Source organism: Catharus ustulatus, chromosome 2 (assembly GCF_009819885.2).
Source record: "Catharus ustulatus isolate bCatUst1 chromosome 2, bCatUst1.pri.v2, whole genome shotgun sequence".
NCBI classification, from domain to species: domain Eukaryota; kingdom Metazoa; phylum Chordata; class Aves; order Passeriformes; family Turdidae; genus Catharus; species Catharus ustulatus.
In genome coordinates this window covers 49,266,378-49,287,446 of record NC_046222.1, presented here as the reverse complement: position 1 = coordinate 49,287,446, position 21,069 = coordinate 49,266,378, and the positions used below count along the sequence as shown (strand labels likewise).

Sequence of the window (21,069 nt, the reverse complement as noted above, 5' to 3'; positions counted from 1 at the left end):
TGACTTATTCCCTGATTTACTGGCTTTGAATGTTGCATTCTTTGAAAGTAAAAGTTTTTATAAATGTGGAAAACATTTGAAAATCTGGTTTTATAAGTTTATTATCCGAAAAGCACTAAAACTATGCTGGAAACAAAAGAAGAAAGTTTGGTTTATTTGAAAAAGACCATCTAAGCACTACATGAAATGCTGAAGAAGAATAATTATTTAATTGAAGTTACTACAATATAAAACTATTGAAAAGTATGGGTTTAATGCACAATAGTATACTTTTGGTTCTATTTTGTTTTTACACAATTTAAAAAAAAAGAAAGGATATTTATGAGAAACAGTGTGTATTTATTAAAGTAGCATAAAGTATTTCAGGAACCTGACAATCTATTCCTTCTATAAGCAAATGTTTCTGTTTAAACTGGGGGAAAAAACTGAACAGTTACAGAAACAAGTAAACCCAAGATTTTCCACATAATTATCTTGAATTGTATGTATTTTTCATTTTATAAAATAGACAGCAATAAACAAAAAACCCCACATTCTTTTCATTGAACTAAAAACATGATGCAATGTAGACCACCAACAGTCTTGGAAGAAGTGGTAACCAGGCTTCTGCTACAGAATAAAGAGGTTCTCTACTTTTGAAGAGATTCTAATTCTCTCATTGGTAAAAGAAAAATAGAGAAACCAATTACTTATTTCCTTTTAACAGTATACAAGAATATAAAGTTATTATCTATATTGTTCTCTCTCACTGTAACTTTAGTATAAAAGTTATTTTTTAAAGGTATCAACGAATACTTTTTTGGGTGTCAGGGAAAGATACTACCCTACCTGACAGTTGGCAGAGGGTCTAGGAAGATTGCCTTCTTTTGGCATTAGCACAGAAATTAAAAGTTTATAAGACAAGATCAGAAGTGGAGTCAAGACTCCCTGACAATGTGGTGTGACAAGAATGTTTATTTGCAAGAGACTGCCTGTTTGTGGGAACTTCTCAATGATAGTACTGGACCTGCTGAAGTGTATGAACAAAATCATTTGCTGACAAGAAAATGAGTTTGAAAATGAGTTTGTAACTGTGAGAATGATTTTTTTTTTGCCAGGCTTTAAAGTTAAAAGATAAACACTCTAAAGGAAAACCAGAACTTACAGTGAGGCTCATAGGGAGGAGGAGGATCCCCACAAGGAACACATTCCATGTCTTGAAAGCCCCCAAGCTTAGTCTTCCTATAAAATCTAGAAGATAGAAGAATGTGAAAAAATGGTTAATGAAAACCAGTTACTACTCACAAAATTAATAAGGTGTTTTAACAAAATCGTCTATAATTGCAAGTTTTGCCAATCTGTGTCTCAATGCAAACAACCAGTAAATAGTAGAAAATAAAAGTAAACAAAAGTATGGTGGCTACTAATATTGCGAGACAGATCTAAAATAAACTGAGGAAAACTTGTAGATCTGTCAGTCCAAATGCATAGTCCTGATAATCTTATATTCACAGAAGAAATAAACAGTTCTGGAGATTTCCCACAGAAATCAATATCTCATTTTCCACACAGACCACAACATTCATGACACACATTAAGAACCTACCTTATGCAAGCTTAGTTATATGTCTAAAAAAGTAAAAGTGAAGTGATTGATCTATATATTACAAGGTGATCTGTATATTACAAGGTGATTATCACCTCTAAAAATATACAACAGGCTGGATATCAGTGACATTTTATTTAAAGACCCTTCAAGAACTTTATTACTGAGCTTATGTTTCTCCTGACTACAGTGACTGGCAAAACCCTACATTCCCAATCAGGGAACAAGAGTAGCACCAAAGGAAAGACCAGAACTTCAGAATGCTGTATTTCAAATTTTTATGTATGACATCCTCTAAAGAATTTACCTACAGCTCCTAATCAAGTAGGTCTGTCCGTCTTTCAACCATTCATTAGTACTAAGAGAGAACCAGCAGCAGTGGCCTGCTCAAGATGACTACATGAATTGTTTTCTGTAGCAGTAATGGCACATTAAATAAAAGGTACTAACTCTACTGATGTTATATTCCTAGCACTGCAAATGCCGTTAAAGTATGAAGCTTTTATCAGCTAAAGCAAACAGCTTTCCAACTGCTCAAGAAACTCATGCCTTAACAATGTGAACAGAGACAGATCCATAGGCTGCAAGACCGAAGGGGTCACTGTGATCATTCACTCTGAACAAAATGTGTTAGCATTTGTTTTTAGCTGACATGCTTAATGTAGTGTTTTGAAGCTGAACAATAGAGAATGGCATGTTGGAAACCCAAGCGAAACAGAAATAAACAGAGGTAAAACATCAGCTAAACTATTTGATTAGGTAGCTGTATCCTCCATTCTCTTGGGCAGCATCTAAACCAAAGAACCAAAGGTATGAGAGGTGGTGTGTTCTATGGTTCTGCTTCCCAAAACATCCAGACCAGATGTCCCATGACTACTCTTGCCACGGCCATGACTCCCTCCCTCCTCCTGGTTTCAGCTTTGCTGCCAGAAAACTCAGGTTGAGGAAGCAACTCTCATTTTAAAACTTGCTCAACACACCTATTTAGGATGCATTCTGGACTAGAATACTGAGAAGCATTTCCAGGCCTTCCAGTTCAGCTTTACCCTTAATTCATGTCATAATGTGGCTTCTTTTTCATTTCTTTCTCATCTTCAAAAATTCAGCTTATATTGTTTGCTAATAGAAGAAGAAAATCATCTCCCTGCTGACAGCCAAGTAAGCCCTACAATACATATGAATTAATATGCCATAAGAGCATAAATCAATTCACCACATAGCTGCAAGTAGCACCAAAAGTGGTTTTGAGTAACATCTATAACACCTGGGGCTACACCTTCTTGTGCAGTGACTTAGGCTAAGATTAGTTACCAAACATTTGCTAAGTCTTTTAAATGAAGAGATTTCACCTCTGGCTTGAGAAGGAATAATGCCAGAAGCTTCAACAGTGTTCAGGTATTTGATAGTTTGTATTTAAAAAATTTAAAAAAATAAAATAAACCAGCTGAAATATAGATACTAAAAAAAATGTATGAACTTCTAAGCATGCTTGAAAATACACTCTGAAAATAAAAAGGCTGTTACAATTGTAAATCAGTTCTCATACACTACCCCTATTAAATCACCAGTTCAAAAAAGCAACAAAAATAACTTTTTACTAATTCATGGCAGGTGTTTATAATATTAGGACTTGGAAACCATGTAAAGAACAGCCTTTTAGAGATCTTAAGATTTAACACTACAAACAGATAAAATTAACAATGGAAGTTTGGGATGACAGGACAAAAAAGTAGGAACTGCTCTTGATTTACAAAAGCAGTTTCAGCAAACAATTCTTTCAGATTCATTTATGATTCTCAGCCAGGATCATGCTTTATGAATTTTTATAGAAGGAAGGGTGAAGGAGATTTCAGGCAGTAAACCATAGCCACTGCTTTTGACTGAAGAATATATGTGCATGAGAATTATTAGGCATTGACTTAAGGAGGGGAAAACATCCAAGCAAAGAATGTGATCATTTTTGAAGAAGGTACCTGTGTATGTTTCCAAATGTTTAATTCTTTATAACAATGAAGTAAGTCATCAGTAACACTGAGGTATTTTACTCGGGTGCTGTACAGACAATACTCTCACAGACCAAGTAGGTAATTATAAAACCATTCTTGTAGGTAATTACTACAGCAATTCAGAAATTACATGTTCAGATAATACAGTAAGGCCAAGATTAGAACATAGAACTTTCTTTCATGCATACACAATGGGTACCAACATTTATCCACAAAATATGAACAAGCAATTCTTCTGTCAATTAGGTTAGAATTTGTTCAAGTCTCATCTTCAGAAATGGTCTTACCCTGGTAAACAGTCCCCACATAGTGCGTTGCTGGTGGCAGAACAGTTGGCTTTCTGAAACCGGTTAACCAAGGCACAATCCAGACAAGGCTTGCACTTCTGAAAGCCCCAGTCTTCCTTGAATCTGTTTGGCCTGCATGTCATGCACTGTGCATCCTCCCCATATCCAAAGCCGCATTCCTGTAGGGATTAACAAGCAACAGCGAGCTATTCAGTCACTGAAAGCGTGAACAAGAAGAGAATGCTGGGATAAAATGAAGACCTAGTGTAATTATTACTGAGAGTAGGTCTTTCTGGAGACAAAAGCCATCCTTTCAGCAAGTTCAAATGTGTCTTCCACTGCTAATAATCTCCCTTACTTCTATAAGTAATACTTAGTCATCCACTTTATTCATGAAACCTCGGTGTATTTGAATGATAAAGGGTTTCAAGGACTCCCACAGTTTCATTATTACTAGCTTATGGTAGAATTATTGAGCTGTCTGTTTTTTAATTAGGTCAGTCATGTGAAAGCGAAGAAACTGGGACAAGTGAAGTATAAAGGCACTTACTCAGTTACAAAAACAGCAAAGAAGCACTTTGATATTAAGGTTCATAGCTAAGGTGATCAAAGTTAATTGCCAAAAAGAGTGCACTGATCTTCAAAAGCTTAGGACTTCTGTTACCAAATAAACCGGAGCTGGTTAATGACCATCAGCTAGGCATGAAATGTTGCTTAGCCACTAAGAATCTCGAAAACTCAAGCCACTACAGTTCTAACAGTTCTCAAACTGCTGGAAAAGTTTAATAGATCTGCAGATCACAGGGAGGCACAATATTTTACTATACAAGCAATATTGTTACGCTTGGTTATTTCTCCCAAATTTAGCAGTTTAAAGGTATTATTTCCATTCATTTGCAAAAGGACACCTAATACAATGGACAAGCTGCAAAGATAAACACCAAGCCATATGTAATGGTTTGGGGACTGAATCTTATGAACTGATTACCAAAAGCTACCAATCAATTTCTTAGGAATTACCAATTTACTAGAAGTTGCTGTTCCCTCTTATCATCCAAATACCCTGTCAATTTTGTTCAGTACTTCAGAGTTCAATTTGATGCATTAGAGATATACCCCAAAACCACAAGGGAAATACAACAAATTGCCAGAAAGAACTTATTAGGAAAGGCATAATGTGGGGACCTTGTTCTCCAGCATGTATTTTCAGTGGAAGAGTAGGGCATCTTCCCAGTGGGAAAGCTGCAGGAAATCTTCAACCACGGTAACTTCAGAGAAGGTTTCCACCAGTTAGATGCATATAAACATGTATGAAGCACATGTTTGATGCATATAAACTGCTTTTCCCAGTCACCAACCTAACCAAATCTGCTGCAATAAGAAAGCTTTTAAACTTTAGAAACACTCAGATTCTCCAAGATCCAGCACACTTGGATTCTCCAAGGCTTTGTGCTGGGACAACCTCTGTGATCAAGCTGGCCAATATGCATATTACAATGCCGCTAATCTTCAATGATAAAGTAACAATAAACAACTTCAGATGCATTTTACAAGACATTCTAAGAATTTTTAATTTTCCTTTATGTTAAGAATGAACTTTCCTCTGAAGAACAAGCCCTCAAGTACGCAGAAAATGAACAATTTATGAAAGCAACTGCAAAAATTGTCTTGTGTCTAGAGATCCACGAACTTAAACAACAATTTTTGGTTTTCTTTGCTTTCTTTTAGCTGAAATGTAGTTTATTACTACTGAGTATTTTTCAGATCAAGAAGCAGATATGCAAATCACTGCAGTTAATAACAACAACAAAAAACGTCCTATAGTTTCATACACTGCACAGCATGGTGCTCCTGTGATACACTGGGACCATATTAAAGATAGTAGGCAAAAAGTTTTTAAAAAATAGAAAAAAAAAATTTTTCTTTTTTTACTTTCTTCATATGTAGAACATTTTATACCATTTTATTTCAAATTGACAAGTTTCTACCAGGAATCAATGCCAAAGCCATGTCAGTTTTAGCTGTATCTTCCTGCATTAATTTTTACACTCCATTTCATTTCTGTAAGACTGCATACGAAGCTACATGATTACCACCGGAGACTGGAACTAGACTAACTTGTGTTAGATTTTGCTCTCCCTAAGTCTAAATAAACTTTTTCATTGAATGTCATTAATCTCTAACATACTCTTTCTAAATACCTACTCTTTCTAGTTAGCTTATCCAAATACCAGTGTTATAGAATATATTATACAACCCAGTTAAACCATATATATTCGGATCTTTTGATAAATCACTTGAAATCAGTCCCTCCTAAGTCCTATCAGACTTTCAAATATAAGGTTTGAATTAACTTATAATTAAGTTTTCCTTTCCAGACTACCTTTGAAGCTTTGGATCAAAAAACCAAGCAGGAAATAAAAGTTAGAATCAAATGCTTTCCCTCACTGGTCTGAACTACCAAAGCTGAGTAAGTTGTTTCTAGATCAGATCTGCTCTGCTATAGCTGGATGTACGGACACATCCTAGTGATCCTCTGCATCATGGAATGGTTTACTTTAAAGCTATAAAAATGGTGGATGCAATATAAAGAAATCTTCTGCCCAAGGAATTTACAGTCTCCCATCTTTTCAAAGATGACTTCTAAGCCCTTGCCAGGAATTCCACAGATACCAATTCATAACAACTGAAACTTTATGTATGTGCTTTTTATGTTCACATAATATTTGAGGTAGTTAACTGCCTGGCAGGTGCAAATAAATATTTAAACTTTTAAACCAGGCAGAACTTCAAACAGATCTGTACTCATAATTAACCACATTCCCAAACTGAAGGATATGATTTAGATGATGGATACAAACCCTTTGAAATCTTGGACTTTATAATTTAGTAGTCCAGCAAAGATACAAACAATTGACTGTTCATCTTTTATCAGTACATGTGCAAAACTGATGTGCACCAGTTTTCTCAGTGTTCTATTTACAAAGCTGTCAAGTTATATGGCTGATGAGAACTGAATAGTTCCCAACTCCTCCTCACCCTTTCCACGCTCCCACTCTCAACGTTTAAAGACAGCTCATCTCCTCTAGCAATTGACCTTAGGACTGCAGAAAATAGAAAATTTGTAATATCAATTAGCTAGATTTCAAAAAAGCATTTTTTACTTTTGTGCCATAATAAAAAAAGAGCACAAATATATACTGTATCTTTGCTGTTGCAAAGCTTTCTGTGAAGAACACTTAGCACACTCCTCCCTTTCCATTTTCCCTTTTCAATTAATGAGAACTTTCTCTCTCAAAAGATACACAGTGCAAGCCACAAAAACTGAAACACTGCTTTAGAAAACTGAATTCAAGCTAGTTACAAAGAATCTTCAAAATTCAAATGCACCTCAATATTCTTGATATCTATACAGCTTTCACAATCACAGTAATGTTCCATCTCTTCACCTTTAGCTTAAGTATCTCCAGAACAGTTCTGTTCAGAAGTGTTTCACTGAGGTATCAAGTGAGGTGACTGGTCAAGGCTGCCTAGGAATCTGTAGCAAACTAGTTAACCAAATGCATCATTTTGTTTCTGGTTAAAAATATTAAATGCACAGAATAATGCAGATATCTCTTCACGAATTACAAGGCCACTGTTAACATTTTCTTTCACTATGTACTACACAAACACTGATCCAGACAGAACAACCATAAGTCTAGCAGACTATAAAGGGTACTGGAGTTAAGTGGTATGGTTTTTCCCTAAAAGTTGAATCCAACACAGACAGCAAAAGAACAGTGAATTAGATTTTAAACATTATTTCAATTAAAATAACCTCAAGTTTCATTTAAAAATGCTTTCAGGCATCATTAAGATCATAATCTGCAAGTACATTTCAGAATTGTTCCTAGTTGCACTGATTACCCACAACCTATGTGAGTCCCTAGACAACACAGCCAGAACAGTTCCACTTATGCCATGATGATTACAAGAATATTTGGGTATTCCCAAGAAAAAAGTCTTCCAGGCATTAAGACACTTCTAATTGCTGTCGGGTCATGTGACAGGTTGTGGCACTACGCTGGTACTGGGAAATGAAGCTTTTCCTATTACCTTTGAGCACATGGCCTTAAATAGCACACAGTTTTAGTTTCCTAAAACACCTCAGGGTGTGGGTCAGCCTCATCTAGAATCCAAAAATGAGCTGGATCTATCAGCAGAAGTTTCTGAGCAGGACAGGCTGCAACAGCATGCTGCAAATATCAGACTTAGCTGCTGTGTCAAAGTGCACAGCTAGGGTCAGAAAAGTTTCATTCCCAGTGAAGATGATTTGACATCCCTACATGCAGCTGCTCCAGTTTCCAAAAACATTTTGGCCTCTCCTGAGCTGAGATCTGGCAGGCTTCCTCACAAGCAGTTCTCTTGCTTTGGAAAGTTAAGAGTGGCTGCTGAACTTGGCAGCAGCTGCTCTTGGTGGCTTCACTGTGACAACACAGCACAGCGCTCTGATGTTCTTGTGAGGACTGCCATAGCCAGGAGTAGCTTCAAACAGTACCTCCCTGTTTAATACACAATTCCCTTTTCTGGCACAACATGCAGGTCTCCCCTTTCTTCATCATATACCTGGTACAAGGAAGCAAGCTGTGGTACACAGCCCCACCTTAGCAACCATCAGGCTGCCTCTCTGTACAGCAGCTGTCTCTCGGTGACAGCGACAGTATTTATCATGGCTTACTTGATGGCAGTGCTGGCTTCAGGCACTCTCACCTCTTGGTGGTGCCTCTCTTTCTATTCCTTCACCTTGCATTCCTTTCTATTCCTTCCTTGTCATGTATTGTCCTCAGTGTAGTGGCTCAGCTAATAAAAATGATGGTGAAAGGACTGGAAGGACTGTTATTTCTGTACTTGAACATTTTTAAGAAAAAGACTGAAACACAAACTACATCATGGATTTATTTTTTTTCCTGCATTGATTGTGATTTGTATAGATTTCAATAATATGTAAGGATTGATTTATTTCAGAAACATATAAGATAGGATGAAAGGCTGTTACTATCAAGCCAAACCAAGGACTGTTCAGGCACTGGCAAACTGAAGCCACCTAAAGAATGAAAGATAGTAAATGATTCATGCTTCACTACATGAGCTTTGCTATCTACTAAATCAATGAGAAATGCAATAATGCTGAGCTACATGAAGCAAACACTTCCTTCTGAATCAACACAACCATTTCAGTCTCCCACCCAGAAGAAAGCACTGCTTAACAAAAAAGAAAAACCACAAAAAACCTAACAAAAACTCCCAAACAAAAAATAACCAACCTGAAACAAAGACTGCATACACTGAAAACTAAGCTAATTTGATAATTCAAAGGCTACACAAACATTACCAAAGACACATGTTCGTGAGAAGAAAAGGCTATACAGAGATTTTTTTTAAATTAACAAATAGAAGCAAAAAAACATGGGAAGCAGCTTTCAGTCCCTTCCCCATCAATTCTACTGGTACAATAACAAAGTTTCCTTTCTTCTGATGGCAATATGTTAAAAGTACTTAATAAAAATGCAGTTAACATAAGTGATCAATGGATTTTATTTCTAAGCTAATATAACATTGCAGTATAGTTATTAGAACAGTATATAGGCAAGCAGAAGGGAAAAGCTGAAAATGGTACTATTATCTTTCTTCATGGAAGCAAAAGTTACTTTGAAAACGTTTTTCAAAGAGAGTCTCATTAAACTGTGACAGCAAAAGCTGAAAAGAATAGTGTAGATTCAGAATTAATTACATGAAATAAGGCTGGGTTTTTGCTGGATTTGGTTTTTTTTCATGCTATCAAAGGTTTCATTTCTGAAGTCGTTTACCTGTACAGGGAGGTCAATCCAATAGGCTGACCACTGGTTTGCAATCAAAATTAAAACACTCACCACGGAATCACAGAACAGCCAGGTTAGAAGGAACCTTGAAAGAACATCTGATTTAAACTTTCATGAGTAGTGACTTGAGCTGATCTAGTACCCTGTCCAGTTGCATCCTAAAACTCCCAGTGATAGGGACTCTAGGGAGATTGTTTCAGGGAATGAATGCTCTCACTGTAAAAAAGAAATTCCTCTGGTACAATTTGTGCCCATCACTCTTTGTCTTGTCCATACAGTGCCTTGTGAAGAGAAAGTTTCTGTTCCACTCTATGGCCTCTGTCTACTCTGTTCTACCAAAAAATTCCTGCATTACCATGGGTAAGTTATTTCTGTTAGTGTCTCATGCATAAATTGAGAAAGGGCAGCAGCATTTACCTAATTTTAGAAAGGTGAAATGTTCATATAGTATAGCCAAAAAAAAAAAAAAAAATTATATATATATATAAAACTGAAGTTGGAAATAATAGTTGTAAAAATAAGCATCTACACACACATATATGCACTCTGTACAGCTGAGTTTCTGGTGTGTATTTCTGTGAAGTCAGTCATGAAAAGAGGGAAAACTACATATTTATGTTGTAACTGAGATAATTTCTCATGCACAAGATGATAAAAGCTGGGCTTTTGCATTCACCAACATAGGTTGATGTGTTCTGTTACATTTGTTAGTTGACCTATCTGTCAATTGCTTAAAACACTCAGGGGGAGTTGAATCAAAATCCCCACCACTAGCATTGTATTTTACTCTACATTTAAACACACAATCATGCTCACACACCCATCAGTATATTTAGTTTTATCCAGGAGTAGTAAATATTTAATAGCAAAACTGACACATTATTTAGTGTTAAGAAACCGTTATTAAACTATTATACCATTGCTTTCCCATATGTAAAAAAGCCAAGCAAACAAAACTTCTCCTGGGCTGCAAATTACTTCAAGTGTATCATTAAACGCCTCTTCCCTTTGCGTTCTGACCTTTGACTTCACGTATTTGTTGCTTCAAGCTGTAGTTCTACATGACTACTTTCAACCACATTTCAGTTACAGCCACAGCATCACATCCTTCACTATGATTCACAGAAAGTGGTACCTCTATTTATGGAGCAAATGATGATTCCACTCGTTTAAGTTTGAGCAAAATCTGTTATTTCATTTCTAGTATAGAAGAAAAAATATTTTTGAAAGTCTGTTACCGTCTGTGAGAAGTAATTGCTTACATAGTGAAATGAATCAAGCATTCATATTTTCAAAACCACCAAACTAGTCCTAATAATAAGGACTATCAGACTATAAACACAAATAGGTGAAGCAAAACCATAACTTGAATAGTACTATTGCGAACTATAACCTTGCTGTTTTAGTTTAGTGATTCTTTATTAAATTGAATGTAATCAGTGAGGGCCTTAGTTTTTATAGCTTTTGGGTTTTATTTGCCAGTTAGATAAGTATATTTCCTGGCTATATAAATGCACATAGTACTGGCCCACCATTATGAAGTGCCACATTTACAAGTGTCTTTATAAATTAAACATCCCTAGAACCTAATTTAAGGCAAATCTGAAAAAATCCAAACTAAACCGCAACCATGTCCTAAGTCATGTCCAAATCTCTGCTTTAACAGCATTGCTTGTACTAAACCTTAACTAATACTGCCCAACATAAAAAGAGACTCCCACTAAAGTGTGAAACCAAATATTTCTGCTAATGCACTGAACACTCACCACAGAGGGTCACGAGATGGAGAAAATGTGTCACTCAATATCAGTAAATCCCTTCAAATCACACACAAGCCACAATACTTGTGGTTTTTTTCAGAGATGAACATAGCAGGAGCTACAGAGCCATAAACTAAAAGCTTCTTTTTCCCACTGCAGTTTGAACACACATGCCCACCAAACTTAGTAATGGTTTATGTTACAAGTTTTTCAAAAGAAACATTTCCAATTCCCCTAAACACCCCAAATCCAGCTTCACCATCCTTTTTACACTCTCAGGAGAAGTACAAGACAGAGTTTGCCCTTCTGCATGCAAAGGCCACGCTCTTTTTGACCCCACCTTTCAGGTATGGATCTGACTGCACAGTAATGTCAGGGTCACAGCTTCACACTCCAACGAGGGGCAAGATGTGGGTTTAGAGCTGCACACAGAAGAAAGTTTTACACATGCATGAGTGTGGATAGGTCTGCTCACCCTTCCTGACACCACCCTGCACTCTTTTTTGCCTTACCATCCACATGTCTCTGGCAGGACACACCTGCTCTCTCAAGACATCGAGTCTCCCAAGACACACAACTAATTTTGTTCTCCTTCCCCTCCAGTAACTGAGTTAGTGAATCACAACACAGCCCTGTCTCCTTCCTTCAGCTATGTCTTCCTTCACTGTTCTCTACCCCTATTCATGCACAGCACCTACTTTCTCTGAACTGAAAACAACTAAAACAACATGACTTGCATTCAGACTTGGAATACTGCTGAAAATTTTGCCAAGTGAATTTTCTCATTCTACTGAATCCCAGCCCATAATCCCCATTCATCTCCACTGATTCATTTCCACTGTCCTAAAAACCTAGTAATTAAGAAACTTTTATGGGGATTTTCTTTTGGAAGAGATGCAATTGTTATAAAAGCAAAATACAATTACATGAAATACTATTGTGAATCTTTTTCTCCATGATATTAACAAGAACTTCTTATGTGCTTTCTAAATATTATCATTCGTTTTTCTGGCCTCAACTTTTTCAATTACTTTACATGGCATAAAGATAAGAATTAGGTTTATAGCATTTTTAATGACCTGTAAAACAAAGAAATTGAGCCTGACTTGAATCTGGCTTCTTAAGGTGCTCCAACCACAGATTTAGTGAAAACACAACACAGCTTCCTCCTGTTCTAAGGAAATATATTTGCTCTCATTTGAATCTTATTCTGTATTTATGTACTTACGACCTTTACATTGTAAGCCATTCTGTCAAGACAAGAGGTCATATATAAAATATTTAAACTTTGCCATCTAACACCCAGAACAGATTGTGAATGTCAGCAGTGTAAAAATTAAGTCCCTCCACATCATCAATCTGTGCCAATCACTGGTTTGAAATTAATTTTTCACATTGTCTTCTGCAGAGTAAGGTTATTTAACCTTTATTTAACTGTTTATTTAACTGTTATTTAACTACAGTCTTAACTCCCTGCAGTTTTTTTCCCCCCCTTTGTAGTTTCTTCCCTCCTATGTTGCACTAACTCAGCTTTAAAACAACAATTTGAGAGCCCATCCAGTTGGTACTCCCTACTTTATTAGTGGCATCATGGACCGTTTTATATAAAATGAAACATGGTTCTTGAAAAACAGTAAATACTTTCATGTAAGTACAGATATCCATTATTTTAGATTACATAGATAAATGCACTTATCAGAAATAAAGTAAATTCAATAAAAAATAATTCCTTTACCTTTGAGAGCTCCATTCCAGGCCCACATTGTTTGCAGAGGACACAGTTTCCAGTCTGGTCCTTAAATTCTTGTTCTCTGCAGTCTCCAGTCTCACAAATTACCTTACTCAGCTAAAACACACAAACCAACAACAAAACCAAAAAAGGGTAAATTCATCAAGATAAATCTGAGAAATAAGCCCATGTTTTTATCTTAAAAATAACTTTCTGAATTATTAATTACCCTTAGTTCTACAGCAAGCCAGAGCCAAGTACACTGAGCAGACAATGTGTGCTATGCCAGATTCTGTCCATAAACTGAATACTCTGAACACCTGAGAGAGAGATGGCCACCTCTGAAGTGATGCAGTAGCACCTCCATAGCACTATATTCACCTATATTTTCTGTCCCAGGCCACTCTTTTGTCTGTGAAGAGGTTCACACAAGGTAAAATTTTGCAACTGTGTGTGAGGAGCAGCCAAAAATTGTATGACCAAGCTCAAGCTCAAATCAATAAGATGTGTAAGCAATTGTCTGCACGCAGCATCTGAAGAACTTTGGTGTTAGCAGTAATGTGTAAAACAAAAGACAGTTTCTGTGTTTGGTACATTGTTTTCAACATGGAGGAAAAATGTTAATCTTTAACTTACCAAATATGCTAGCAAAATGACAAACACCTTCAGTTTATCATCTCCTTGTAATCCTTTAGCATCCATTTCTTGTGGTTAAATCTCCCTAGAAAAAGATAAAAGAAACAAAGAGAAAATCATTATATTTACATTGTTTAAATTGCAGAAGTCACATATCCATTGTACTTCATGACACGTGGCATGTCAAAATCTGTCAATGCCATTAACATTTTCAGATGGATTCCTGGAAGCTGCTAAACAACAAACATATGCTTTAAAAATCATATGCCTTTTGAAAACAAGACAATAAACACAAAGTTTCTGTAATTTTGAATCTTAAGAAATGGCAATCAGTCTAGAGTAGAGAACCTCAACATTTATTAATCTAACATCCCTAACATATGTTTCTTGCTTGTTAAACTCTCAGCTAAGTACATGATCAACAGACAAAAATAAATTTCTTCAAATACGCCAGGTAGTTTTTAACATTTAAGAGTAGAGACTGAAAAATGAAAGGATGGAACCCAAAACAAAAGGAAAATAAGAGAAAAAAACATTGAATAGTTGCAAAATTCTTTTCAATATGGAACTACTGCAAGTACAATATGCTTTCAAAAATATACAACCAAAATTAACATAAACTATAATTAACACACAATTCCACATTTTACTGCATGAATACCCTAGCTAATGAATTCTAATCAATAAGAAGAATGTATACTTCAGTGTTACTATTGATATTTTAAAAGGCAAGCTGTATTTTGAAGTGCAAAAAGAGCAAAAGTCGACTAGAAAGAACAGAGCAGGTAAAGATGTGTCAGACTCCATGGAAAAGTCAAGATGACATTTTTATGGTTATTTATCACTTTGTGATGGTAATGGTGCATGGACCAACGACAATTACCAGATTAAATGCATGTCAACATGGGTGAAAAAGGAAGACATCGTCTCAAGGAATATGAATACATACAGATACAGTATTTGACATAAGTTTCTTTTTTAGGTCTGAGGGGGAAAAATTAAGGAAAATGGAAAAATCTCAGAAATAATTCAGGATGACCAAAACACAGCTTCATGTAAAAAGTACTGTAGAACAACTAGAGAAATGGAAAAGGATAGTCAACAAATTTTAAAAGTATTGAAATTATGAGAAGTCAACAATTCTAATGCTAAAAAAAATAGGTATGTACAAACAAAATAATTTCTAGTAATAGCAAAGAGCAAACAGTGGACAGAGACAGTAAAAACACTGTTAAGGGAACTCAGAAATTTCAAGAAACATTTACCTTCTGCTTTTTGAAACATACAAAATGAGCAAATACACACACCAGACATTACATCTTCTGGCCAAAAAGTAACTGAATATCTTCTAAGTAAAACCAGATTAGATAAGAGACAAACTGTGAGACTTTGCACATCAGTAACCTTGAAATAAGTATCAAGAAAGACTTAATTTTGATCCTGTTCAATTTGCTGTTCATTTCCTTTGGAATGCTACAGAAATTCAAGAGTAATATATGAAGAAATTAAAAAATAACTAAGAATCGTAATACAATAAACAACTCTGCATTACAGAAAAGCAGTCCTGTAAAACAAGCTTGACTTTACTTGATTAAGAGAAGACAAGACACTAAAGCAAAAAGTCTAAGAGTTAAATGAAATAAACTGATTAAATATTGATTCAAAGAATCATGCTGAAATTAATGGGATTTGGGAGAAAAATCTCCATTAACTTTTTGATTTCATGTAATACTGTTTAGTGGAAAAATAAATATTTCATGTGCTTTCTTAATTGCTATAGGAGCTAAAACTTTATGGAAATGTTCAAGGGAAATAAAGTCATAAATAAAATTGAATTTCTTAGATTTGAATGTCAAGTCATTACTCCAAGTCATATATATTCCTTAAAAATTAAAAAACCTGCTAAATCATAGTACAGTTCTAATGTAATTATGACCATCTATAGAATACTACCAAAACTTCAAAACCAAGATTCTTTCAAAAGTTAAAAGTAAATTTTATTTTAAGTTTCAAAACTACTTTTGTTTCTGAAAAGAGATGTGTAACATATCAAAAAGAAACTCAAGAGTGTAATAATTGTATACTTTTTGTCGAGTTTCACATAAAATTTTCCATACAAAAAAATACTGGTGAGCTGTACTTAGCCTAATGATCTAAAATACAGAGCTGTAACACAATCTAAGAAGTCTATTTTCTCTGTGCAAGTCACCTGAAGTGTGCAAAAAATAAAGAAAATTAAGAACAGCCCAATTAACTGCCCTGCAGACTAATTGTTGCAATTAGTTGCAACAGAAATATATTGGCTTAATGTAATTCAGGTATATTAACCCTACACCTTTTCTCCAATACACAATGAATTGAATTTTTAATACTGGAATAAAAATCAAATGCCAGTACAGAACAAAAAGCAATATCAAAAATTCTGCTGGTCATGCTGACAGGTTGTATTTCAGTTTTGAAATTGCCCTGTCTGTTATAAGATGATCTTCTTATGGCAAGTACCTGAAAGACTTTTAGAACACAAAAAGCACGTGGTAAACCATCCAGCGCCACAATATATTTTGTTTTCACTTAGGTGTGAAATTTGATTGCAGCTGTGAAATATTGTCCATCTAAAAGAAAATCTACTGCCTTTGTAACAGTCTCAGCAAGTCTAATCATCAGGAATTCCACAACCCAGAGTAAATTTTCAAAATCAAGTGTTTTATAAGGGACATCAAACTATCAAGCACTTCTCCAACTTATCCTACACTTAAATAAGCTTCAGTTTTTTGACTGATTGTTACAAGTTTCATGAGATTTTATGGCTTTAGGTCTAGGATATGAGGTATCTTCTATATGATATGTCTTCTATCATCAACAAAAATTCCAAAAGAAGGTTGCAAGTCTGTGGACCTTAAACTTCAGAGCACTTCAGCATCACCAAAACACATTTAAGTAATTTCAGCAGTGTATGAATACCTGTGGTACTCTATCATGCCATCACTGTGCCCATTGTCACCACTCCTACCAAAACAACATCAAACTTTATACAGACTAACATGTGAGGAAGAAATGACCCAGTGTACAAGAAATAACCATTGTTAAGAGAACAAATAAAATAAGATGTTTCTTTCATGACAACATTTTCATTAATATAATTGAAAGACACCTTAATCGTTAGGGCACACTAATAACTTATTGTATTTAATGCAAGTCCCAAAGGAGAGAGAACTCTCAGCTGCATGTTTTCCTGTTTCAATCTCCAGCTTGGTCAAAAGTCCTGTGTAAAAAGCAGAGACTGCAGCACTTAATAATAGGTTGCCATTGGGCAAGTTTCTTCCCTCTTTCATATCAAGTGGCATTATACTGATGTCTGTTGGACACCAGCCATTCACCTCATGCTTTCAAGTGAGAAGTTATTAGAAGATTTTGCCCTCTAAAACACGTGTGAGTAAACAGTGGTTCCATACCTTTAAAGACTATTTACTCTTGTCCAGATTCTGATATTTAAAATGCCAAGTTCAGTTATACTCAATTTTATTAGAAGAAAGAAACCTGTGGACAGAGTTTTTTGAGGTCACTAAATCATTCCAAATACATCTTATTAGGTTAACAGTAATATGCTTGCCTAAAATACTCAGGGAAAAGCAATCATTATTGGTAATGTACTGAACTCAGAATAGAGAACTTGCATTAGGAAATGTGGTTGCATACTTTTAAGGTCATTTGGGGCTCACTATGCATATGCATGAAGAGGGTAATATCAAAAATAAATTAGAAACATGGTGGAAGTAAGAACTTCCAGCCTTTTAGGATTCTAGAATCCATTGCCCTCTAAAATTTACTCTTACATTTACCAGCTTGCTTGAATAGTACTCATCATTTTATTTCAAAGTCCATGTCAGAAAAATATTTCTTTTTTTCTCTCAAAAAACTTAAAGCTCCACCCTGTAAGACACACCACCTCAAGAATCAAAGCAGCATGACTAAATTATGGCTCACTGGCAGGTTTCTCAGATACGGAGGCATCAAAACTTTGAAGTCAACATCACCCATCTTCTAAGGGAAACTTTAGAAATGGTGAAGAGTCCCAGCTTCTCATTCACTTAATCTGAAGTTGTGAATTCCCAGTTAATTCACCACCAGGTCTTAGAAACGTCCCATATTTGATTTGATATTTTTACTTGACAACCACTTTTCACATGCTCTATAACACTGGCAGAGTACTCTGAGAAGCTCTGGGTAAGAAAGAGGGATGGAAATATAATCGTCTTATCTTGCCAACAGAGGTCTCTGGTATCCAACAAACAGGGTCTCAGCTCCTTTCTAACCACCTACTTCCCACCCGCAGCTGTCAACTGCAGGCAATAAAACAAGGAGTGGCAGATGGCTTTAGCAGAGTCAGTGCCCCAGGGGCAAGAAACAAGAGAAGGGAAAGTGATTATGCTGCTGCAATGGCAAAGACAAAGAAAGGGAGCAAGTTAGGGACAAGAACTTCCACTACAGCACTGCACATTATTATTTCTGTCTCACAGGTCTAGAGCACCTTCCCTTCACACCCTGCCCACAACCCTTGTAGTCATCCCCTTTGTGAAGTAAATGAGGTCTTGTCTGACCACATTTGCTCCAACTTCTCTGAGAAACGTGGGAGGAAAAACTCCATACCGTCAGCTAAGGCACGTTCATCACATTAAAATAATAAAATTCATCGCACGTTGAAAAGATCTGTATTTTACGAACCTACCATACGTGAAATTGTATGACATTAAGCAGCTATGGAGTTACTCCTAATTTTGTACAGACAAAGGTAGCAGATCAAAGTTAGAACCTTGTTGGAACACTTAGATATATTTTAGGGGCTGAGGGAGATGAGAAGAAGACAGGGCCATAAGACACAGCCAGGAAATACTTGTGGTCCTTCTGAGCACCACACGCTTCAAGTTACATTAATTGAAGTACTTGTCTTTACAGGAATAATGGTGATAAAGCAGTTTATCATTTGTGTTCTTCAACATACCCAGCTTATCATTAACTAGACATTAGAGTAAAATATTGTAACAAAGGTGCAATGTGGCAACATTTTTCCTACACATAAACAAAGCGTTTTAGAGGATCAGAGCCTGTGATTCACACAAGAACTCCCACTCTCACCAAAGCTGATGAGCCTACTCATACAACATCAAAACTGAGGTAAGAAAAAATGTTGCTCCCTCTGTTTAATACATCTCACCCATCTCAAATTCTAGGAGGCACCGGTTTGCTTGATGAAAACTCAATGTCAAGATGCACTTGTACTTTGGTACTTAGATATGTGAATAAGTAATACACTGAGAATGCCAGTACCATAGTCATACTTCATTTACACCAAAATATACTAAAAGTTATTTTTCAAAGTAATTTTTAGGGATCATGAGTTATAAAGCATTGGGCTGGTTAATACACCTTGCAATGGTGCAATGCCAGTATGCTACGTTTATCCAGCCGGGCTTGAGCAGTTTTGAATGGCATGCAATGTCTTCAAAACCATAGGCATGAGTTTACTTTCGTTGATACCACTCTCTTTTATTAGAATTGGAAGTTGGGGAAAGTGAGAAAGAGACTTATAGCCTCCTTAACTGACATTTTAAGCATCTTACTAGTAAACTAATGAAGAAGCTTACTTCTAGGTCTAAAAGAAACAAACAAAAAACCCCAACAAACCAACCAACCAACCAAAAACAACAACAAAAACCAACCCAAAAACCCAACCTTTTCTCTTATGGCAACAAGCTTCCAGGTAACATACCTAAGTCACTTGCTTTACTTCACCTGATGGTGAAGGCGTGCTTGAAAGAGATTATGCAGCAGTTAAGAAACCTACCTACAGATTGAATCAATTTGCCACTTACTCATATGAAATCCTACTGCACCACTTCATAAACTTAGTAAAAGCATCCATCTCAAGTAGTCGTAAACATAAAGGTGTCAAATAAGTATTTAGACTTTTCACGAAAGGAATTTAAACAATCAAAACCTTTTCAATAAACCGAACTGTAACAGGGGCTTTTAAGCCTCTTACCGGCCCAAAGAATAAGTTAGGAGCTCCTATTCCTTCAACTCCAGCTCTAGAATTGTTTGAAGCAAACAGCAGCTTATTTATGCAGCAGACACGAGAAGCGCTGGTGAACATGAAAGCCCAGCTTTCAAGGGCTTTTTGTTCGCCGCGCTCCGGGGCGTGGAGCGGCCGCTCCAGGGCTGTCGGGACCTGCAGGACGCGCCCGCGGAGCCGCGCCGTGCCCGGCACCCGGGGGGCTCCGAGCGGCACGGCCGGAGCGCGGGGGGAGGGAGCGGGGAGGGAGCGGGGGAGGGCCCGGCTAGCCCGGGAGCTCGGTACCATCACTGCCCCGCCGCCCACCGCGGCCCCGGGGCGGGCAGCGCGGGTCGGTGCCAGGCGGGGCGGCGGTGCCCGGCCAGCCCGCGGTGTCCCTCCGGTGCCGGAGCAGCCGCTGCTCGCCCCGGGGCCACCGCGCTCCGCCCGCCCGGCTGTCGCTTGCACCCACCTGCCACGCCGCGGCTGCGGCCGCCCCGGCCGGCCCAGGAGCGCTCGCCCCGCACCGCCCCCGATCCCGATCCCGATCCCGCCTGCCCGGCCCCGTCACCGCGGCAACGCCGCCCGCCCCGCCCCGGGAGCGTCACCGAGCGCGGGCAGCCAATGCAGGGATGGATGGATGGATGGATGGATGGATGGATGGATGGATGGATGGATGGATGGATGGATGGATGGATGGATGGATGGATGGATGGATGGATGGATGGATGGATGGATGGATGGCACTGTGTGTCCGCGCTGCGAGGGTATGAGTGGGTGTGTGCCTCGTACCAGTGGTTCAAAGCGAGGGTGAATCACAAGTGAGGCGCTGGTGTCCCTTTTATTCCACCAGGAGGACAGGATAACAGGGCGCTCCCGTGCCCACTCTTGCCTCCAGACCCTGCCTAGCTTTGGGACTGCAGCCTTGCCATTGCTGATCCCCCTCAGAGGGAGCTCAGGCTTATGGTTGCTGGGCTGTTCTAAAGGGACTGGCCCTTGGCCTCTGCAGAATGAGTTTTTGTAACTCAAGAAAGCCCTTTCCACCTCTCTCACACAAAAATCATGACAGAGGCTTTCAGACAACAGACTGCAAATTCTCCTTTCTGCAAGCCCTCCTTCCCAAAGTACTTGAGTAGCTTTTTTTTCCTGCTAGCTC

General features: G+C 37.5%; 1 protein-coding gene across 3 annotated transcripts in view; it reads right to left on the bottom strand.

Moving 5' to 3' along the window:
- Positions 1-21,069, bottom strand: part of LOC116992818 (tumor necrosis factor receptor superfamily member 19-like) — a 55,921-nt gene that overhangs the window by 30,515 nt on the left and 4,337 nt on the right. Inside the window, exons 1-5 of one of the 3 annotated variants that reach the window (XM_033052815.1) lie at positions 20,386-20,445; positions 13,865-13,949; positions 13,235-13,345; positions 3,879-4,057; positions 1,145-1,230 (exon numbers count right to left, since the gene is read on the bottom strand). In XM_033052815.1, the coding sequence (XP_032908706.1) occupies positions 1,145-1,230; positions 3,879-4,057; positions 13,235-13,345; positions 13,865-13,930 (442 nt within the window). In that variant the 5' untranslated portion in view covers positions 13,931-13,949; positions 20,386-20,445. Of the gene's footprint in view, positions 1-1,144; positions 1,231-3,878; positions 4,058-13,234; positions 13,346-13,864; positions 13,950-19,904; positions 20,077-20,385; positions 20,446-21,069 lie in introns of those variants that run through there. The other 2 variants (XM_033052816.2, XM_033052814.1) reach the window with 2 other exon arrangements.